The sequence below is a fragment of the Macaca nemestrina genome, chromosome 5 (genome assembly GCF_043159975.1).
Source record: "Macaca nemestrina isolate mMacNem1 chromosome 5, mMacNem.hap1, whole genome shotgun sequence".
In the NCBI taxonomy this organism is placed as follows: domain Eukaryota; kingdom Metazoa; phylum Chordata; class Mammalia; order Primates; family Cercopithecidae; genus Macaca; species Macaca nemestrina.
Genome location: NC_092129.1, coordinates 151,406,950 through 151,427,051, shown reverse-complemented (window position 1 = coordinate 151,427,051; position 20,102 = coordinate 151,406,950). Strand labels below are relative to the sequence as shown.

Here is a 20,102-nt window from a genome sequence, read left to right as displayed (position 1 = left end):
AGCCCGTCTCATCCTAACTTAATGACTGGTAGCCTTTCTTCGTTTTACAAGAACAGTTTTCCTTCAAGCTATAAACTAAATTCCTTCCCAAGGCTAGTTCAGCTTACGCCTAGAAATGAACAAGGGCAGTTTAGCGGTTAGAAGCAAGATGGGGTCAGGTAGGTTTGATATCTTTCACTGTCATGATTTCTCTAGTTATAATTTTGCAAAGGCGGTTTCACCTTGGCTTCAGACCCACCAGTACAGAATCACTGTGCCCTGTCCTTCCAACCACTGCCACTAGGTGGAAGCAGAGAGAGCATCGCCCAGATGGGCTAGATTCTTGCCACAGGCTCACTGCTAGAACGAACATTCTTGAGACTTTAGATCTGAAAGTCAGCCTGATTTCTGAAAGCCTTTGACCGGTTCCAAAATCAAATCAATACTCCAGGAACAAGATCTGCCTCGACTTTGTCTCCACCCAAGGACGCTATGGCTACGCAGTTTTCAAACGTGCTTTGAGAATAAATGGAACGGGGTCCCCTGTATCCCCACTCATTTGCGTTTTCCTTTTTATTACAGCCAACCCTTTTTGTAAATATTGTTACATATCCCTTTATTCCACTGAAAACATCTCTTCCAAAGGCACTTTAAGAAAGCTTCAATGCCATGAAAATAGGAAGGATCCTCTTGAACGAGAGTTTCTGGTGGTGGGTTTTAATGAACATTTTAGTTTTTAAAACTCTGTAACTATCTCGTTGTAGGGCTTAGCCTCATATTTTCAACTGAAATATTCTCTTCCTTAACCTCCACATAGATACAAGTTTATAATTTTTATTATCTTAAAATTTTATTTATTTTTCTGTTTTGGGGACAGGGTCTCCTCCTGTCACCCAGGCTGGAGTGCAATGGCACAATCAGAGCTTACTGCAGCCTGGAACTCCCCAGCTCAAGTGATCCTTCTACCTCTGATTCCCAAAGAACTGGGATTATAGTCATGAAACACTGCAATCCACCCAAATCTAAGTTTATACTAAAAGATAAAATTTCAACATCGTAGGGGATTGGTCAGGTGGTGGGAATAATTATAAAGTTATAGGAAATAGACACAAACCTTCTTGGAAGGCAGAAAGTTTTGCAAAAGCCTTAGGATAGGGTTATGACTGAAATCCTCTACCTTGGATACCAGCCTAATCCTCTTACCTTAAGTTAATAGCTTCGAGTAGGTACAAAGACATGTAAGGGAGTTTAAAGAACATGTTTACTCATGTGGTCCTAAGACCAACCTTTGATCATTTGTAGTACTGCTCTCTCCGGGGGACAGCGACTAGATTAATTACCAACAGATGTGTTGACTCAAAGCCTTTGTCATTAAATCTGTGCTGAATAAAGGCCCACAGGGCCAGTTACTAAGGGTACCCAGGTGCCACAACCCCTTCTGTGAGTGGCCCGGCCCCCTGGCGCACTCATTCACTGAATATTGGTGTCTGAGTATGTTATTCATCCATCGTGCAGCTTGAGTCTGCTGGTCAGACCCCAGCACAACATTTAAGAGGAAATGAAAGTCACAAAGTTATCCCAGTCTCTGGAGTCACTGTCAAAACTTTCATGAGGAATCTTCCAGGTTTTCCCCTACTTAAAATATATATTAATATTATGTAAGTGGTATTAGTGGCATTTTCACCCAGGCTGGAGTGCAGTGGCACAATCTTGGCTCACTCTAACCTCTGCCTCCAAGATTCAAGCGATTCTCCTACCTCAGCCTCCCAAACAGCTGGAACTACAGGCACCCGCCACCACACCTGGCTAATGTTTGTATTTTCAGCAGAGACAGGGTTTCACCATGTTGGCCAGGCTGATCTTGAACTTCCGACCTCAGGTTATATGCCAGCCATAGCCTCCCAAAGTGCTGAGATTACAGGCATGAGCCACTGCGCCCAGCCTCCTTAACCTTTTAAAAAAAAGGTTAGAAGTATGCTTGGCGCATCTTTTCATAGCAATGATTAAAATTGCTCTTACTCTTTTTAATGACAGCATAGAATTTTATCGTGTAGCTGTTCTTTGGGAGACGATTGAAATCTTCTTTATCTTCACTGTGGTAATGGAGATGGGGGTGTGTACAATAGCTAAAATTCAACAAGTTGAACATTTTAAATAGATGCAGTTTATTGCATCCAAAGTATGCCCCCAATAAGATGATTTAAAAATATTATCCTCTTTGAGACTTGTACTTCGCTTATGTGAAACAAAACAAAACAAAAACCTTGTTCTTGTGCCCAGGAGACACACCCTGACACATCTGGAGGTAGAAGGTCATGCTCTCGGCAACTTACCCTCACAGGCTCTGAAAAAGCAATAATAGCATTATATTTACGGATTCAGAGAGAGAGAAGGCTATGGTAAAATTGTTCATAAGTAAAACTAGATAAAGGGCAAAAATAAAAGAAATAATGAAACTGCGTCTTTTAAATTTTCTCTCTCCGGCCGGGCGCGGTGGCTCACGCCTGTAATCCCAGCACTTTGGAAGGCCGAGGAGGGCAGATCACGAGGTCAGGAAATCGAGACCATCCTGGCTAACACGGTGAAAACCCGTCTCTACTAAAAATACAAAAAATTAGTCGGGCGTGGTGGCGGGCGCCTGTAGTCCCAGCTACTCGTGAACCCGGGAGGCGGAGCTTGCAGTGAGATCCCGCAACTGCACTGCAGCCTGGGCGACAGAGCAAGACTCCGTCTCAAAAAAAAAAAAAAAAAAAAAAAAAAATCTCTCCTTGACTTTTTCTCTCCCCTTTTCTTCCTATCTCTTCCCTCCTTTCCTCAACGCGTCCCCCCATCCTTCCCTCTTTTCTGCATTCTCTGCATTTGATCCCCGGTGTATTCCAGCCTCCAGGCCAACAAACGGGTCCGCGTCCGCCGGGGGCATGTCAGGGAAGGGACGCAAGGCGGCGCTGTCACCGCATTCTGAGAGCCCCAGCGACCTGGGCCCCTTGTATCATTTCAGTGAAGGTCACTCCAGTCTTTGATGGAGGCCACACTCGGGGCGTAAATCAGGATCCTCACTGAAGTGGCGGGACCCTGAGAGGCTTTTTCCTGGCCCCTTAGTTGTGGGTTTTCCTGCGGGCGGTAGAGCCCGTTTCCATCAGAACCGCCCAGAGGCGGTCTCTGCCTTCCAAGGGTGGTGGAGCAGCAGGAAGCGTTTTCGGATCCTGGAATCCGTGGGCGGCCCGTGGGAGGGACTGAGGCGCATTTCCCTACTCACCCGGCTCCGAATTCACCGCGGTGCTGTTTCAAGCGAGTCACAATCCAGATCGCGCTCCAGCCCGGACTCGGAATTCCTGCCCCGCGGGGCTGCATTTCACAGCGGCAGGTGTGAGTGACCCGCAGCTGGAGACCAGAAGCCTGAAGGCAGCTCCGCCCTCCCCAGCGCCGTTATTCTGTTTCTACATCAGTAAACACGTTTCGTTTTCCGTAGACCAGGGCGGGGTGACGGGTGATCCCAGTCCTCGCAGTGAACTCCGGGCCGCAGACTTGAAAACGCTTGCGGGCAAGGCCGGGCGCTGTGGCTCTCGCCTGTAATCCCAGCACTTTGGGAGGTCGAGGCCGGCGGATCACCTGAGGTCGTGAGCTCGAGACCAGCCTGACCAATATGAGGAAACCCCGTCTCCACTAAAAATACAAAATTAGCCGGGAATGGTGGTGAATGCCTGTAATCCCAGCTAGCAGGGAGGCTGAGGCAGGAGAATCGCTTAAACCTAGGAAGCAGAGGTTACAGTGAGCCGAGATCGCGCCATTGCACTCCAGCCTGGGCAACAAGAAGGAAAACTCCGTCGAAAAAAAAAAAAGAAAAGCTTTCGAGGGCGGAGCGCAGCCCCGCCCTGGGTTACGTAAGCGACCGCGCTGGGCCGTTTCTCTTTCTTTTCCGGACCCTGCAGTGGCGCCTAAAGTCTGCGAGAAGGAAAGCGCCTCTATGCTCCTGAGTGCATGGGGTATAAGGCAAGTGCTGAGGGAGAAAACGTAGTTGCTGGGGCAGAGCAGACGGGGCTGGTGGTGGGGTGGAGGGGGAGGGCTTTGGACAGAAGACCTGGGAGGCTTGGTGGGGGAGGGACGCCCAGGCCTGGGCACTAAGAAGCAACTCTCCTGGAGCTCAAGACCATCTTGGCCTCCCCTAGCCCCGGAGAGGACTGGCTTCATGTCTCCCTGAAACCACTTCTAAATGCCTTAGAACAAACCTTGCATATTCATTATTTTTATTGAACTATTAAAAGTCTTTTTTGGCGGTGAGCTGAATGAGATCCTTTGCTGGAGCTGGCACAGGGAGAAGGTCCTAGAGGGAGGGTAGACACTGTGGAGGGAAGGGCTGGGTCCATCTCCCTCTCTGTCTCTCACTAGGCTTACAACCGTTAGCGTGAAAATAATCTCTCTGAGGTGGGGAAAGGACCCCAGTCCCTGCTGTGCTCACTAAATTATGAGGATCAAAATAAATTATCAGTGAATGTGAATGGGAAAACTAAGAAATTGTTAAAATTCTCAAATACATTATATTTTAATCCACAGAAAAGTATAGGCTAGGGATCATGGGGGACTAGTTAGTAATGACAGGTATACGTTAACTTAAAAAAAAAAAGTTTGTGAGGCTGACAAAGAAGAAATGGGCACATTTCCTGATCTTGGAGGGTTCATAGGGTAGAAGATGGTAGGTGACAGCTGGGTGTGGTGGCACTCGCCTGTAGTCCCAGCTACTCAGGAGGCTGTGGGGGGAAGATTGCTTGAGCCCAGACATTCAAGGCTGCAGTGAGCTATAATCACGCCCCTGCATTCCAACTGGGTGACAGAGCAAGACTCCTCTCTTTAAAAAATTTAAAAAATTAAAAAAGATTCAAGGCAGGGCACAGTGAGTACTATCAGGAAGGTTCAAACCACAGGCTAAATCAGTAGTTCTATGACTGGACTATACATTGGAAACATGTAGGGAACTTTAAAGGATACTGAGATTTAGGTCCAACCTAGGTTTACTGATTTAACAACCTAGGTTGTGGCTGTGGCCTGGGAACACGGATATTAAAACTCTCCAGGTGGTTCTACGCAGTGGCTAGGTTTGAAGACCACTGCCTAGATGTCCCAGCGACTAAGAGATGCACATTGGGGACAAGGCAATTCTCTTAGTAGAAAGAGGCTTTCCAGACAGCATTCTTATTACTGAGAATTGAGAATTCATATGCCACACAATTTATCCTTTTAAAGTGTACAGCTCAGTGTCTTTTAGCATAATCACAAGGTTGTGCCACCATCACCACTATCTACCCTGGAAGATTTTTTTCCTTTTTTTCTTTTTTCTTTTCTTTTTCTTTTAAAGGCTAGTCAAGTGAAACAGTGGGAGTAAGAAGAAACAAAGACATCTATAACTGATTGTAATCAATTAGTTGTAAACACCACTGCACTCAGAACAGCCTCATTGGGAAGATTTTAAGGCTATGGTGCGGTCTGATGGGTTCCAAGTCAGAGGTGACAGTAACCTGGAAGAGGGAAACTGCTTGAGAAGCGGCATCCTGGTGGAATAGGGTGAGGAGATCCCAGAGCCCACTTTTACTGCAACCCTGGGGAGATGTCACCAGAGAAATGGGGGTGGTGCCAGACAGCAGGTTATGGCAGCTGTGGTTTCCATGACAGAGTAGAAGCATCCATCATGTGTGACATTCAGCAGATGGGGCGCTGTGGGTGGCTTGGAGCACTCTGGTTGTAACTGAGGCAGGCACAGTGTTTAGGAAGCCTGTGCAGTAATCTAGGCTGAAGGGAGGGGGAAGCCTAGACTAACATTGTGGCTGTGGGATTGAAATAGGATTGGAGGAGCTGACTTTGACTCCCGGAGATGAAGGGGAAAGAGGAAATCAGAAGGGACCAAGGATGGTGATGCTCTTAAGAGAAACTGAGGAGGAAGAGAGGATGATGTGGTGGGAGATGTGTAGAGAGTCCTTGTAGATCTGCCACATTGAAGGGGACTATGGTCCCAGAGGTACAGATGTCCTAAATCAGGCTGGAAAAGGGAGTCTGGAAAGAGCTTGTTGTAGTGAACCATGGGGAGCCGCCTCGTTGGCCCTGTGATCACCCAGGGACTGAATAGAGAGGCGGCCCTGGGAGACCTCAGACACTTAAAGGATATAAGGGGGTGAAAGGGGGGGCCTGGCTTTGAGTCAAAGGGAGGAGAAGGAGATTATAAAGCTGAAACGTCTAAGAGAGTTTGTGGTCTGAGCTGTTCTACTGGGGCAGGTGCTTCTGAGAGGCAGAGGTGGCTGAGATCTGGAAACAGGTCTGCAAATCTGGTCACTAGTCTCATTGCCAGTGACACTGTGCGCGGTTAAGGGAGTGTGTTGGGAGAATAGCCACGCGTTGTCTGTCCTGGAAGGAACAAGCCAGCGAGAGCCGGTCTGATGGGGCGGCCGGCGAATGGGGCTTGGTGAGGCCCGCGCTCCTAGGGGTGGGGGTGTGGGGATGGGTGGTCGCGATGCCGGGAGGGCGGGCAGGGCCCTGGCCGTGCTCATGAAGTTGGAGCTGTACTCTCAGCTACTCGAAGCTCGTTCCTGCTTTAGGCTGCGCTCCCGCGTGCTCCTCTTTTCTGGGCGCCAAGTCCCGCCTTCTAAATCTCCCCAGGTCTCCAGCCCGCCGGAAGTTTCTCTTCCGAGCGTGGCCCCGCCCTCTCCGCTCCTGATTGGTCCTAAGTTCCGGGCCCCAGTTTCATTGGATGAGTGGTCGGGGCCGGGCCAGGTGATTAAGTTTCTGCCGCGCATTCCCCCGGGCTTAGCTCAGTTCGCCACTGCTTGAGCCGCTGAGAGGGTGGGGACGTCGGGGCCATGGGACCGGGCCGGGTCTTGCTATTTCTGGCCAGCATATTCCCTTTTGCACGTCCGGGAGCCGCTACTGGTGAGTGCTGTTCCTGGCGGTCCTCGGCGGAGCGGGAGCAGCGGGGCGTTTCGGGCGGTCGGGTGGGTAGCGGCGAGCGCTGTGCTGTCAGGGCGGGGCTCAGGTGCGCTGTCGGTGGTGCGGGGAGCCGGACGCGGCCGTTGTCGCCATTTCTAGGGTGTCCTCTGCCCTCATCCCCTGCCCCCGCCACCGAAGGTCCCTCCTGCCTCCCTTATGGGCCTTTCCTACAAGCAGCCTTCACCCAGTGCTGCCCCTATGCCTCCCACTCCCAACTGTCCCTGACCCTAACTTTCTGGTGCTGCCTTTTTTCTGGGGGTCTTCCCTCCATCCCACTCCCCTCCAGACCACCCAAGGGGAGCCCTGGTGCTAATGGCAGCTGGGCCTTAGGCAGGGCACAGGGCAGTGCAGATGCCCCCTCCTCTCTAGCGCAGGTGCCTCCTCTGGACTCTGCCTCACGGCGGCCCCTTCCCCACTCCTTCATCCTCAGCCTCACCTTCTTGAGGACCCCACCCTCCAGCCCACAGGTGCTGAACCATCCCTCCCGGGTCCCTCTGCCCCTCTCCACCTTGGGACCTTGCACTGCTCCCACTTCTTGCCCAGCTGCCTTGGGCCCTCAGCAAGTTCTCATCTTTCCCAAGTCCCACCCTCCCCTCCTGTCCTCACCCTACCTCAAGTTCTCCCACAGTCACTCCTGCCGCATGGTCATGCCGCCCTCCAGTTCTTGCTCTGCCCATCTCCCCTCCCCAACCCAGACCTAAAACAGGCCGTTGGGCCAACTGTTCCTTGACCTTCATTCTTTTCTTTTGGTTCCTTGACCCCAGTGGGCTCTCACTCCCTACACCACATACCTAAAATCTGTTTTGCCTGCTTGCAGTGCCACTGTTCCCCCTCCAGCACTACTCCTTTTGGCAGGCCCTTCCTCAGGCTGAGAATCTCTCCCTCTACTTTGGTTTTCTCTCTCTGGCCAGCACTCCCACCCCTTGCTTTGTTTTTAATTTTTAACTTTTGTTTGGGTATGTAGTAGATATATATGTATATATTTATGGGGTACCTGGGATATTTTAACACAGGCCTACAATATGTAATAATCACATCAGGGTAAATGCAGTATCTATCACAACAAGCATTTATCCTTTCTTTGTGCTACAAACAATCCCATTATGCTCTTTCAGTTATTTTTAAATGTACAATAAATTGTTGTTGACTTTACTCACCCGGCTGTGCTATCTACTAGATCTTATTCATTCTAACTATATTTTGTACCCATTAACCATCCCACTCCCCCACTCCCCACTACCCTTCTCAGCCTCTGGTAATCATCATTCTATTGTCTCTCCCCATGAGGTCAATTGTTTTAATTTTAGGCTGCCACAAATAAGTGAGAACATGCAAAGTGTGTCTGTCTGGGCCTGGCTTATTTCACTTCACATAATGACCTCCAGTTCTTTGCAAATGACACTGTGGCTGAATAGTACTCGACATACACATGTACACCACATTTTCTTTATCCATTTGTCTGCGATGGACACTTAGGTTGCTTGCAGATCTTGGCTGTTTTGAATAGTGCTGCAATAAACATGGAAATGTAGACAGCTGTTTAATATACCGATTTCCTTTCTTTTGGGTATATGCCTAAAAGTGGGAGTGCTGGAGCATATGACAGTTCTATTATATTTTTAGTTTTTGGAAGAACCTCTGCACATTGTTTCCCATAGTGGTCGTACTAGTTTACATTCCCACCAACAGTGGGCAAGGGTTCCCTTTTGCTACATCCTCACCAGCATTCCTTATTTGCCTGTCTTCTGGATAAAAGCCAGTTTATCTGGGGTGGGATGTTGTATCGTAAGAGTTTTGATTTGCCTTCATCTGATGGCGCATGATGTTGAGCACCTTTTCATATACCTGTTTGCCATTTGTATGTCTTCTTTTGAGAAATGATTATTCAGATCTTTTGCTCATTTTTAAATTGGATTATTAGATTTTTTTTTCTATAGAGTTGTTTGAGCTCCTTATATGTTTCAGTTACTGATCCTTTGTCAGATGAATAGTTTGAAAATATTTTCTCCCATTCTTAGATGGTCTCTTCATTTTGTTTATTGTTTCCTTTGCTGTGCAGAAGCTTTCTAACTTGGTATGATCCCATTTATGCAATTTTACTTTGGTTACCTGTGCTTGTGGGGTATTACTTAAAAAATCTTTGCCCAGTCCAACATCGTAGAGAGTTTCCCCAGTGTTTTCTCTTATAGTTTCATAGTTTGAGGTCATAGATTTACATCTTTAATCCATTTTGATTTGATTTTTGTATATGGTGAAAGATAGGGTCTAGTTTCATTCTTCTATATAGGGATGTCTAGTTTCCCCAGCATCATTTATTGAAGAGACTCTCCTTTGCCCAGTGTGTGTTCTTGGTACCTTTGTTGGAAATGAGTTTACTGTAGATGTATGGATTTGTTTCTAGGTTCTCTATTCTGTTTCATTGGTCTGTGTGTCTGTTTTTATGCCAGTATCATGCTGTTTTGGTTACAGTAGCTCTGTAGTATAATTTGAAGTCAGATGATGTGATTCCTCTAGTTTTGTTCATTTTGCTCAGGATAGCTTTATCTATTCTGGTTTTTTTGTGGTTCCATATACATTTTAGGATTATTTTTACTATTTCTGTGAAGAATGCCATTAGTGTGTTCATAGGGATTGCACTGAATCTGTAGATTGCTTTGGGTAGTATGGACATTTTAACAGAATTGATTCTTCCAATCCATGCACATGGAGTATGTTTTCCATTTTTTATGGAATATCTCTTCAATTTTTTGCATAAGTGTTTTTTGTTTTTTGTTTTTGAGATGGAGTTTCGCTCTTGTTGCCCAGGCTAGAATGCAATGGAGTGATCTTGGCTCACCGCAGCCTCCGCCTCCCAGGTTCAAGCGATTCTTCTGCCTCAGCCTCCCAAGTAGCTGGGATTACAGGCATGTGCCACTGTGCCTGGCTAATTTTGTATTTTTAGTAGAGACAGGGTTTCTCCACATTGGTCAGGCTGGTCTTGAACTCCCAACCTCAGGTGATCCACCTGCCTCGGCCTCCCAAAGTGCTGGGATTACAGGCGTGAGCCACCACGCCCAGCCACATCACTGTTTTGTAGTTTTTATTGGAGAAATCTTTCACTTCTTCAGTTAAGTTTATTCCTCAGTATTTTATTTTATTTGTAGCTGTTGTAAATGGGATTCGTTTCTTGATTTCTTTTTCAGATTATTTTCTGTTGGCATGTAGAAATGCTACAGATTTTTTACTGTTGATTTTGTATCCTGCAACTTTACTAAATTTGTTCTTCAGTTCTAATAGTTTTTTGGTGGAGTCTTTAGTTTTTTCCAAGCATCAGACCTCAAGATCTGCAAACAATGATAATTTGACTACTTCTTTTCCCGTTTCGATGCCTTTTATTTCTTTCTCCTGTCTGATTGCTCTAGTTAGGATTTGCAGTACTGTGTTGCATAACTGGTAAAATTAGTCATCCTTGTCTTATTCCAGATCTTAGAGAAAAGGCTTTCAGTTTTCCCCCATTCAGTATGTTACTAGCTGTGAGTTTGTCATATATGACTTTTATTATATTGAGGTCTGTTCCTTGTATGCTTAGTTTTTTGAGAGTTTTTATCATGAAGGGATGTTGAATTTATCAAATGCTTTTTCAGTGTCAATTGAAATGGTGATATGGCTTTTGTCCTTTATTCTGTTGATATGACATATTACATTGATTGATTTGTGTGTGTTAAATCATCCTTGCATACCTGGAATACATTCCACTTGATCATAAAGAATGATCTTTTTAATGTATTGTTGAATTTGGTTTGCTAGTATTTCCTTGACAATTTTTGCATCATTGTTCATCAGGGATATAGGCCTGCAGTTTTCTTTTTTTGATGTGTCTTTGCCTGGTTTTGGTATCAGGATATTCCTGGCTTTGTAAAATGAGTTTGGAAGTATTCCCTTCTTCTCTGTTTTTCAGAACAGTTTGAATAGGACTGATATTTCTTGTTCTTTAAATGTTTAATTGTGGTAAAGTATACATTACATAAATTTTACTGTTTTAACCACTTTTAAGTGTATACTCAGTGGCATTAGCTACATTCACATTTTTGTGCAACCCAAAACTCTGTACCTATTAATCGGTAACTCCGCATTCCTCGCTACCTCTGGCCCCTGGTAACCACCATTCTACTTTTTGTTTCTATGAATGTCACCACTCTAGATACCTCATTTAAGTAGAATCATGTAATGTTTGTTGTTTGTCTTTTTGTTTCTGGCTTATTTCACTTATAATATTTTTGAGATTCGGTGGGCACAGTGGCTCATGCCTGTAATTCCAGCATTTTGGGAGGCTGAAGCAGGTGGATCACCCAAGTTTCAGAGTTCGAAACCAGCCTGGCCAGCCTGGCCAACATGGTGAAACCCCATCTCTACTAAAAATACTAAAAGTTAGCCGGGTATGGTGGCAGGTGCCTGTAATCCCAGCTACTCAGGAGGCTGAGGCAGGAGAATCGCTTGAATCTGGGAAGCGGAGGTTGCATTGAGCTGAGATCAGGCCCCTGCACTCCAGCCTGGGCAATAAGAGGGAAACTCCATCTCTAAAAAAATAAAAAATAAAACAATAATAATAATATTTTCGAAGTTCATCCAGGTTGTAGTGTGGGTCAGAATTTCATTCCTTTTAAAGATGGATAATACTCATGATATGTATGTACCACATCTCGGTTATCCATTCCTCAGACAGTGGACACTTGGGTTACTTCTACCTTTCGGATATTGGCAAATATTTCATTTCTTTTGGGTATATATTTATCTATTTTGGGTATTTCTTTTGGGTATATATTTATCTATTTTGGGTATTTCTTTTGGGTATATATTTATTTATTTTTGGGTATATATTTATTTATTTTTGGGTATATATTTATTTATTTTGGGGTATATATTTATTTATTTTGGGGTATATATTTATTTATTTTGGGGTATATATTTATTTATTTTGGGGTATATATTTATTTATTTTGGGGTATATATTTATTTATTTTGGGGTATATATTTATTTATTTTGGGGTATATATTTATTTATTTTGGGGTATATATTCATTTATTTTGGGTATATATTTATTTATTTTGGGGTATATATTTATTTATTTTTGGGTATATATTTATTTATTTTGGGGTATATATTTATTTATTTTTGGGTATATATTTATTTATTTTTGGGTATATATTTATTTATTTTTGGGTATATATTTATTTATTTTGGGTATATATTTATTTATTTTTGGGTATATATTTATTTATTTTGGGTATATATTTATTTATTTTGGGTATATATTTATTTATTTTTGGGTATATATTTATTTATGTTGGGTATATATTTATTTATGTTGGGTATATATTTATTTATTTTGGGTATATATTTATTTATGTTGGGTATATATTTATTTTGGGTATATATTTATTTATTTTGGGTATATATTTATTTATGTTGGGTATATATTTATTTATTTTGGGTATATATTTATTTATTTTGGGTATATATTTATTTATGTTGGGTATATATTTATTTTGGGTATATATTTATTTATGTTGGGTATATATTTATTTATTTTGGGTATATATTTATTTATGTTGGGTATATATTTATTTATGTTGGGTATATATTTATTTATTTTGGGTATATATTTATTTATTTTGGGTATATATTTATTTATGTTGGGTATATATTTATTTATTTTGGGTATATATTTATTTATGTTGGGTATATATTTATTTATTTTGGGTATATATTTATTTATGTTGGGTATATATTTATTTATTTTGGGTATATATTTATGTTGGGTATATATTTATTTATTTTGGGTATATATTTATTTATTTTGGGTATATGTTTATTTATTTTGGGTATATATCCAGAAAGAGAAGCAGTACACAGGGGCTTCATTTTCTCTACCTCTCTGCCAACCTTGCTCTGTGTGTGTGTGTGTGTGTGTGTGTGAGAGATAATAGCCATCCTGATTGGTTTGAGGTGGTATCTCATTGTGGTTTTGATTTGCATTTTCCTAGTGACTACTGGTATTGAGCATCTTTTCATGTGTTTGTTGATCATTTTTATATTTTCTTTGAAGAATTGGCGATTTAAGTCTTCTGCCCATTTTTTCCCCCACATAGCTTCTCATGGCTACTTTGCCCATTTTTTAGTGGGTTGACTGTTTTGTTGTTTTTGTCAGACTTTTTTACATATTCTGGAAACTAATCTCTTATCGGATATATGACTTGCAATTTTTTTTTTTTTTTTTTTTTGAGGCAGAGTCTCGTGCTGTCACCCAGGCTGGAGTGCAGTGGCCGGATCTCAGCTCACTGCAAGCTCTGCCTCCCGGGTTTGCGCCATTCTCCTGCCGCAGCCTCCCAAGTAGCTGGGACTACAGGCGCCTGCCACCTCGCCCGGCTATTTTTTTGTATTTTTTAGTAGAGACGGGATTTCACTGTGTTAGCCAGGATGGTCTCGATCTCCTGACCTTGTGATCTGCCCGTCTCGGCCTCCCAAAGTGCTGGGATTACAGGCTTGAGCCACCGCGCCCGGCCGACTTGCAATTTTTATTTCATTTCAGGGGTTGATTGCTTTTTCACTCTGATTGTGCCCTTTGATGCACAGATGTTTTGAATATTCATGAGTCCAGTTTGTCAGTTCTTTCTATTCTATCTGTGCCTTGGCGTCATATCCATGAAAGCACTGTCAAATCCTATGTCATGAAGATTATCCCCAATGTTTGCTTCTAAGAAATTTTTAGGTTTTAGTTCTTGAGTGTAGAGTTTAGGTCTTTGATTCATTTTGAGTTAATTTTTGTATATACTACAAATTAAGGGTCCAATTTTATTTTATTTGAACAACCAGTGCCCCCAGAACTATTTGCTGAAAAGATCAACTGACTCTTTGTCACCTGCTCACCCCAGTGGACACTAGCTGTTCCACCCACTTGCTGTCCTGGGGCCTTGTCATGCCACTCCTCCACTTTGGACCCAAGCCCACACCATTGCTCCCCTCTGGGATACTGACCCCACTATAAGCTTCCCTGGGGCTACAACCTTCCTACCCCTTGTGCCTCATGACCACCCCCTCCCTTGTCCCCGCCATGCCCCATGATGAGTCTTTTCTCAAGGCAGCTCCCCTTGCCTCCATCTCACCCTCACCTGTGCACCACAGCCACACTGGACATGGGTCCCCCTGAGCCTGAGTCCCTTCCCATTCCCCCCGTCCCCTCTGGCAAGACCTTCCTTCCACCACTGCCTTCCCTTGCCCCTTCAGGGCAGCCTCACCCCATGGCCCCTATTCCCTTAGGGGGCTTGTGGCCACCCAGTCCTGGCACTTGGCCTACAAGTTTGCCATCTCCATTCCCCCTTCTTCTGTTCGTCAGTCCCCTCCTCTGTCCTCCCACCCTCACAGTTTTCCTTGTATCTGAAATCCTCGTTCTTGTCCCTTTGCCCGTGTGCATTTCCTGCCTCCTCAGGAAGCTTGGGACAGACCTGTGTGTTAAACATCGATGTTAAGTTATTTCCAGGAAGAAGTTTCATCTGTGATTTCCTCTTCCCCAGAGCTCCACAGTCTTCGTTACAATGTCACGGTGCTGTCCCGGGATGGATCTGTGCAGTCAGGGTTTCTCGCTGAGGGACATCTGGATGGTCAGCTCTTCCTGCTCTATGACAGGCAGAAATGCAGGGCAAGGCCCCAGGGACAGTGGGCAGAAGATGTCCTGGGAGCTAAGACCTGGGACACAGAGACTGGGGACTTGATAGAGAACAGGAAGGACCTCAGGATGACCCTGGCTCATATCAAAGGCCAGAAAGGAGGTGAGAGTGGGCAGCGGGGAGAGGCTTTTTCCAGAAAAGTTAGGGGGAGAGAGCAGGGACCTGTCTTCCCACTGAATCTGGCTCGGGCTAGGGGTGACAAATGGGGGTCAGTGGATCTCAGCAGGGAGGTGAGCCGGCACTCAACCCACACGGGGTGGCATGGAGGAGGGCCAGGGAGGGGTACCCCCTGGGCTGAGTTCCTCACTTCAGTAGAAAGGTGATGGTTTCGGGAATGGAGAAGTCACTGCTGGGTGGGGGCAGGCTTGCATTCTCTCCAGGAGATTAAGGTCTGTGAGATTCATGAAGACAACAGCACCGGGGGCTTGCGGCATTTCTACTACGATGGCGAGCTCTTCCTCTCCCAAAACCTGGAGACTCAGGAATGGACAGAGCTCCAGTCCTCCAGAGCTCAGACCCTGGCTCTGAACATCAGGAATTTCTGGAAGGAAGATACCATGAAGACCAAGACACACTATCGCGCTGTGCAAGCAGACTGCCTGAAGAAACTACAGCGATATCTAGAATCCGGGGTGGCCGTCAGGAGAACAGGTACCAACCCTGGCCAGGGGCTCTCCTCTCCCTCCAATTCTGCTAGAGTTGCCTCCGCCTCCCAACTCTGTCCAGGGAAACCCTCCCTGTGCTATGGATGCAAGCATTTCCTGTTGGCATATTGTGTCCTGATTTGCCTCTATCGTTAGAGCCACTGGATAAAGACAGTGAGTCAGGGACTGAACCTTCCAGTGTTGTAACCTGGGAAAGCGGCGGGCCCTCTGACCGAATCCTGAGCTTGTGGCGGGTGTCAGGCAGGAGAGGAAGCCTTCAGGGCCAGGGCTGCCCCCTCTGCCTCCCAGCCTGCCCATCCCAGAGAGTTCCTTCCTGGCCCCACGACCCAGGAGTCCATCCCAACATCCCCCTCCTCAGCATCAATGCGGGGATCCCAGAGCCTGAGGCCACAGTCCCAAGGTCCATCCTCCTGCTAGCCTGGAGGAACTGGGCCCCAGGGTGAGGACAGACTTGCAGGTCAGGGGTCCTGGAGGGCTTTAGCCAGAGTGAGAACAGTGGAGAGGAGCAGCCCCGTTCCCTGCATCTCCCTTAGAGGGGAGCAGGGCTTCACTGGCTCTGCCCTTTCTTCTCCAGCGCCCCCCATGGTGAACGTCACCCACAGCGAGGCCTCAGAGGGCAACATCACCGTGACATGCAGGGCTTCCGGCTTCTATCCCCGGAATATCGCACTGACCTGGCGTCAGGATGGGGTGTCTTTGAACCACGATGCCCAGCAGTGGGGGGGGATCCTGCCTGATCAGAATGGAACCTACGAGACCTGGGTGGCCACCAGGATTCGCCAAGGCGAGGAGCAGAGGTTCGCCTGCTACATGGAACACAGCGGGAATCACAGCACTCACCCTGTGCCCTCTGGTGAGCCTGGGGTGACCCTGGAGAGGGTCAGGCCACGGTAGGGACAGCAGGGACGGCTGTGGCTCTCTGCTCAGTGTATAACAAGTTATAACTTTTTTTCAGGGAAAGTGCTGGTGTTTCAGAGTCAATGGCTAGACATTCCATATGTTCTTGCTGTCGCTGCTGCTGTTGCTGCTGCTGCTGCTGCTATTTTTGTTATTATTCTCTATGTCCTTTGTTGTAAGAAGAAAACATCAGCTGCAGAGGGTCCAGGTGAGAAAAGGGAGCAGTTTCTGGAGATGGTAAGGCCCCTGTCCGGGCAGTAGAGCCCCCTCCTTGCTCCTGCAAAAATAGGCTTGTTGGTGACAAGGCTTCTGGAACAGGGGATGGAAGTTGGGGAATTTGGGAGGGGAATGGGAGCAGCGTCTCCATCTACACCGCTAAGTTCTTCCCAAGCGAGGGTCAGATGTCCGGCTGTGGCCTCCTGCTGCAGGTGAGCAGTGGGCAGCAGGGAGGGCTGCGGTGCCTGCTTTGTCCCCATGCTGGTCTCTATGTCTCTCAGGCTCACTAGGGCGCATCCAGGTGGTGTGAACTGGGAATCACGTGCTGATTGCTGAGGGCCTGGATGATCATGGCCTCAGAGGGAGCAAATAGTAAAGGTGGCTATAATCTGGGGAGGGCCAGAAACTGGAGAGGAATCTGAGGAGAGGCGGTGCCCCTAGTCCCTTCCTCTCTGCATCCCTCTCCCCTATTTCTGCAGCCATCGGGGTGGACACCCAGAAAAAGACCTGTGAGGCCCAGCCTGGGGGCCCCGCCTGTGTAGCCCTTTGGAGACCCCTTGTAACAGAGAGGGTCCTGAGCACACACGGCCATCTCTGTCCACTTTGCAGCTCCCCATGCACCTCCTCCAGGAGCTTTCTCGGGGGTATTGTGTCCTCTGGGCCACTCAAGGCCCCGCTCTTTCCAGGTTCCTACCGCCTGGCCTCCTAGAGTTTCCTTGCAGATGACATGGATGAGTAGATAAGCAGATGTTCCTGGGCCATTTGAGGAGCGGAACCCAGTCCCTCATCAGGGCAGCTGTGGTCCCTGTTTTCATCCCACCTCCGAGTGTTTCCTTCTCCAGTCCCTGAGGGACACAGTCCCCAGGGCCCATGTTTTTGGGTATTTGTTCTCTGCTCTGTGGCCTCACCTTGCCCTCCCTGAGCCAATTTCCCTTTCTCAAGGTAGTCACTGCCTGGTAAATTTGGAGTAAGGGACGGTCAGAATCTTTTCCCCCCCAGTCAGGTTGTTTGGCGGGAGATGAAAAGAGACAGCAGGAAGTTTTGTGTTTCTGCAAAAACAGGCCATGCAGGGGACAGTGAGAGGCTGGGGTGTCCAGGAGACCTGAGTCTTTCCCCACTTCTGTGTGTCTAGCGGTAGGGGTGCTGGTTTCTCATCCTTGAACCTAATTGCGCTGTCAGTCGGCCCCTCAGGCCTGAGCAGATGGGAAGGTTCATCCTCTGCCCTGCAGCAAGAGGGCCCCGTCCAGGAGGCACCCACAGCAGGGGCAGCGCAGGTCTGTGGTCGCTCCTGCTCTCACCTGTGGTGTCTCCCATAGAGGGATTGTCGGTTCTGCTTCCCTGTGGGCAGGAATGGTTTCCTCATAGGTCACTGGGGTTTTGGCCAGGAAAAGGGTATGAAGTTCATGTACCAGTTTCTCAAAATTCCTGCTTTCAATGTTGATGTCCAGTAAAGATACTCATAATTTTAGCTCTATAATCTTAATACGATTTCCTCTAATATTGTAAAACATATTATATGACACAGGAACTCAAATTTGGAGCTCCCTCTCCAGGAGGGTCTGTGTGGGAGATGGTGGCTATGGCAGTGGCAGTTCCCAGGTGCAGAGGGCGGGCGGAGGCAGCCTCAGGCTAAGGGGTCTCCGCTACTCCACATGGAGAAAATCCCTTGTAGGTTGCAAGGGCAGTGGCCTAGGTAGAATCCCTGCTCGGGACAGAGCAGGAAGGCCTCACACCCTCACCAAGCAGCAGCCCTGGGTTGGAGCTGCGTTTCCAGGGGTAAGTGGACCAGGCAGGAGCAGTGGTGACTCAAGAGCAGGTCACAGGCCTCGGTGGGTGCTGAGGGTCAGGAGAGGCCAGGCCTCCTCAAGCAAGGTGCGGGTCCCAGGGTCACATCAGGTGCAGATCCTCTGGCAGCCACATCTTTCCATGCTGGGCCTGCTGGGCCCCCCAGCCTTCCTGATGGGATTCCCAGTTAGGAGCTGTCTGCTCAGGGCTGGGAGGGAAGGAGCACTGAGCTGCAGATAGAGGGCAGAGCCCACAGTGGGCAGGGCCTGCCCTGGTGTGCAGGTGCCTCTGCAGGAGAGGAGGGCCTGGGGACTGAGAGCAAGAGTCAGGGCCTCTCTTTGGGGAGGCCTCTCGCTGTAACAGGACTGGTCAGGTCTGAGAGGAGGGGAGGGCACTGGATTCCCTCTTAGGTCTTGTCCTTTATTCTTGTGGCCCTTTCACTCCCTGCACAATGAGTGGTGGGCAAGGGCAGGGGCTGATGTTGATGGAGTGATGAGAGGGAACTGGCAGGAACTGGGAAAAGCAGGGAGGGAGGAAGAAAAAAGTGGGGGCCTCATCTTCCCTCAGAGAAAGGGTGAATCTGGTTTTGGAGCAACTGAAGAGAGAAAAGTCCTCAGGGAATAAACAGAACACTGCACCCAGTGGAGCATTTACCCGTTTCCCTCTTTTCTCCAGAGCTCGTGAGCCTGCGGACCCTGGATCAACACCCGGTTGGGACGGGAGACCACAGGGATGCCACATAGCTCGAATTTCAGCCTCTGATGTCAGCTCGTGGGTCCACTGGCTCCACTGAGGGTGCCTAGACTCTACAGACAGGCGGCCAGGATTCAACTCCCTGCCTGGATCTCACCAGCACTTTCCCTCTGTTTCCTGACCTATGAAACAGAGAAAATATCAGCACTTATTTATTGTTGTTGGATGCTGCAAAGTGTTAGTAGATATGAGGTGTTTGCAGCTGTACCATATTAATTGATTCATCATTTCTGTTGTTTTTGTATTATTTTTTTTTTTTTTTTTTGAGACAGAGTTTCACTCTGTCACCCAGGCTGCAGTTCAGTGACACAATCTTGGCTCACTGCAGCCTCCACCTCCCGGGTTCAAGCACTTCTCGTGCCTTAGCCTCCCGAGTAGCTGGGGTTACAGACACGCACCACCATACCCGGCTCATTTTTGCATTTTTCATAGAGACAAGGTTTTGCCATGTTGGCCAGGCTGGTCTCAAACTCCCGACCTCAAGTGATCCGCCTGCCTCAGCCTCCCAAAGTGCTGGGATTACAAGCATGAGCCACCGTGCCCAGCCTATTTTATTACATTTTAATTTATTTTATTTTATTATATTATCCTCTGTGCCTGGCCTATTTTATTGTATTTTAAGATATTTTAATATATTACATGTGTAGTAATTAGGTTATCGTAGGTGAGCTTTATGAGTGAGTGTCTTGGTAATGACTCCTCCTGACCAGCCCAGGACCAGCTTTCTTGTCACCTTGAGGTCCCCTCACCCCATCACACTGTTATGCATTACTCTGTGTCTACTATTATGTGGGCATAATTTTATACCATAGATGTTTACTCTTTAAACAGACATCTCTAGTCTCTTTTATTTCATGCGTCTGGGAGCGGATAAAGTGTGAGGCTCAGGGAGAACGAGAGGTCTGTCTCAATGCCTTGGTGCAGCGTGAAAACAACCTCCCCTCCTTGTCCGCTTTCCCTGCTAGTTCCCGATGACTGACAGATTCACAGCAGAACAGAAAGGACTAGGGAGGGGTGGAGGTGGGACATCTGGCACCGACATTCAGGGACTGACCGTGTGAGGGAACATCTGCCCTGAAGAGTTGGAGTCTTCCAGTGATGACACAGAGCTGAAGTATAATACTGGGGAGGGGA

The 20,102-nt window shown here is 47.1% G+C and overlaps 1 protein-coding gene across 2 annotated transcripts; it reads left to right on the top strand.

Annotated features, from left to right (window-relative positions):
• The first annotated feature begins 3,839 nt into the window (after window positions 1–3,839).
• Window positions 3,840–19,800, top strand: LOC105497655 (MHC class I polypeptide-related sequence B-like). 2 transcript variants are annotated; one of them, XM_071097311.1, is made up of 6 exons: window positions 3,840–3,969; window positions 14,500–14,754; window positions 15,016–15,303; window positions 15,892–16,170; window positions 16,273–16,422; window positions 18,891–19,800. In XM_071097311.1, exons 2-6 carry the CDS (start codon window positions 14,721–14,723, stop codon window positions 18,956–18,958), a joined length of 819 nt encoding a protein of 272 aa, XP_070953412.1. In that variant the 5' UTR covers window positions 3,840–3,969; window positions 14,500–14,720; the 3' UTR covers window positions 18,959–19,800. The 2 variants fall into 2 exon arrangements, with proteins under 2 accessions (XP_070953412.1, XP_011767229.2); XM_011768927.3 differs by lacking the exon at window positions 3,840–3,969 and adding an exon at window positions 6,453–6,891.
• The last annotated feature ends 302 nt before the right edge of the window (window positions 19,801–20,102 follow it).

What these genes read in the sequence shown, in the direction of transcription:
- LOC105497655 (XM_011768927.3), top strand. Translation starts at nt 6,822, where the DNA reads ATGGGACCGGGCCGGGTCTTGCTATTTCTGGCCAGCATATTCCCTTTT. An exon ending in CACTCACCCTGTGCCCTCTG is followed by an intron (nt 16,171 to 16,272) that starts GTGAGCCTGGGG and finishes ACTTTTTTTCAG; the next exon opens with GGAAAGTGCTGGTGTTTCAG. An exon ending in ATCAGCTGCAGAGGGTCCAG is followed by an intron (nt 16,423 to 18,890) that starts GTGAGAAAAGGG and finishes TCTTTTCTCCAG; the next exon opens with AGCTCGTGAGCCTGCGGACC.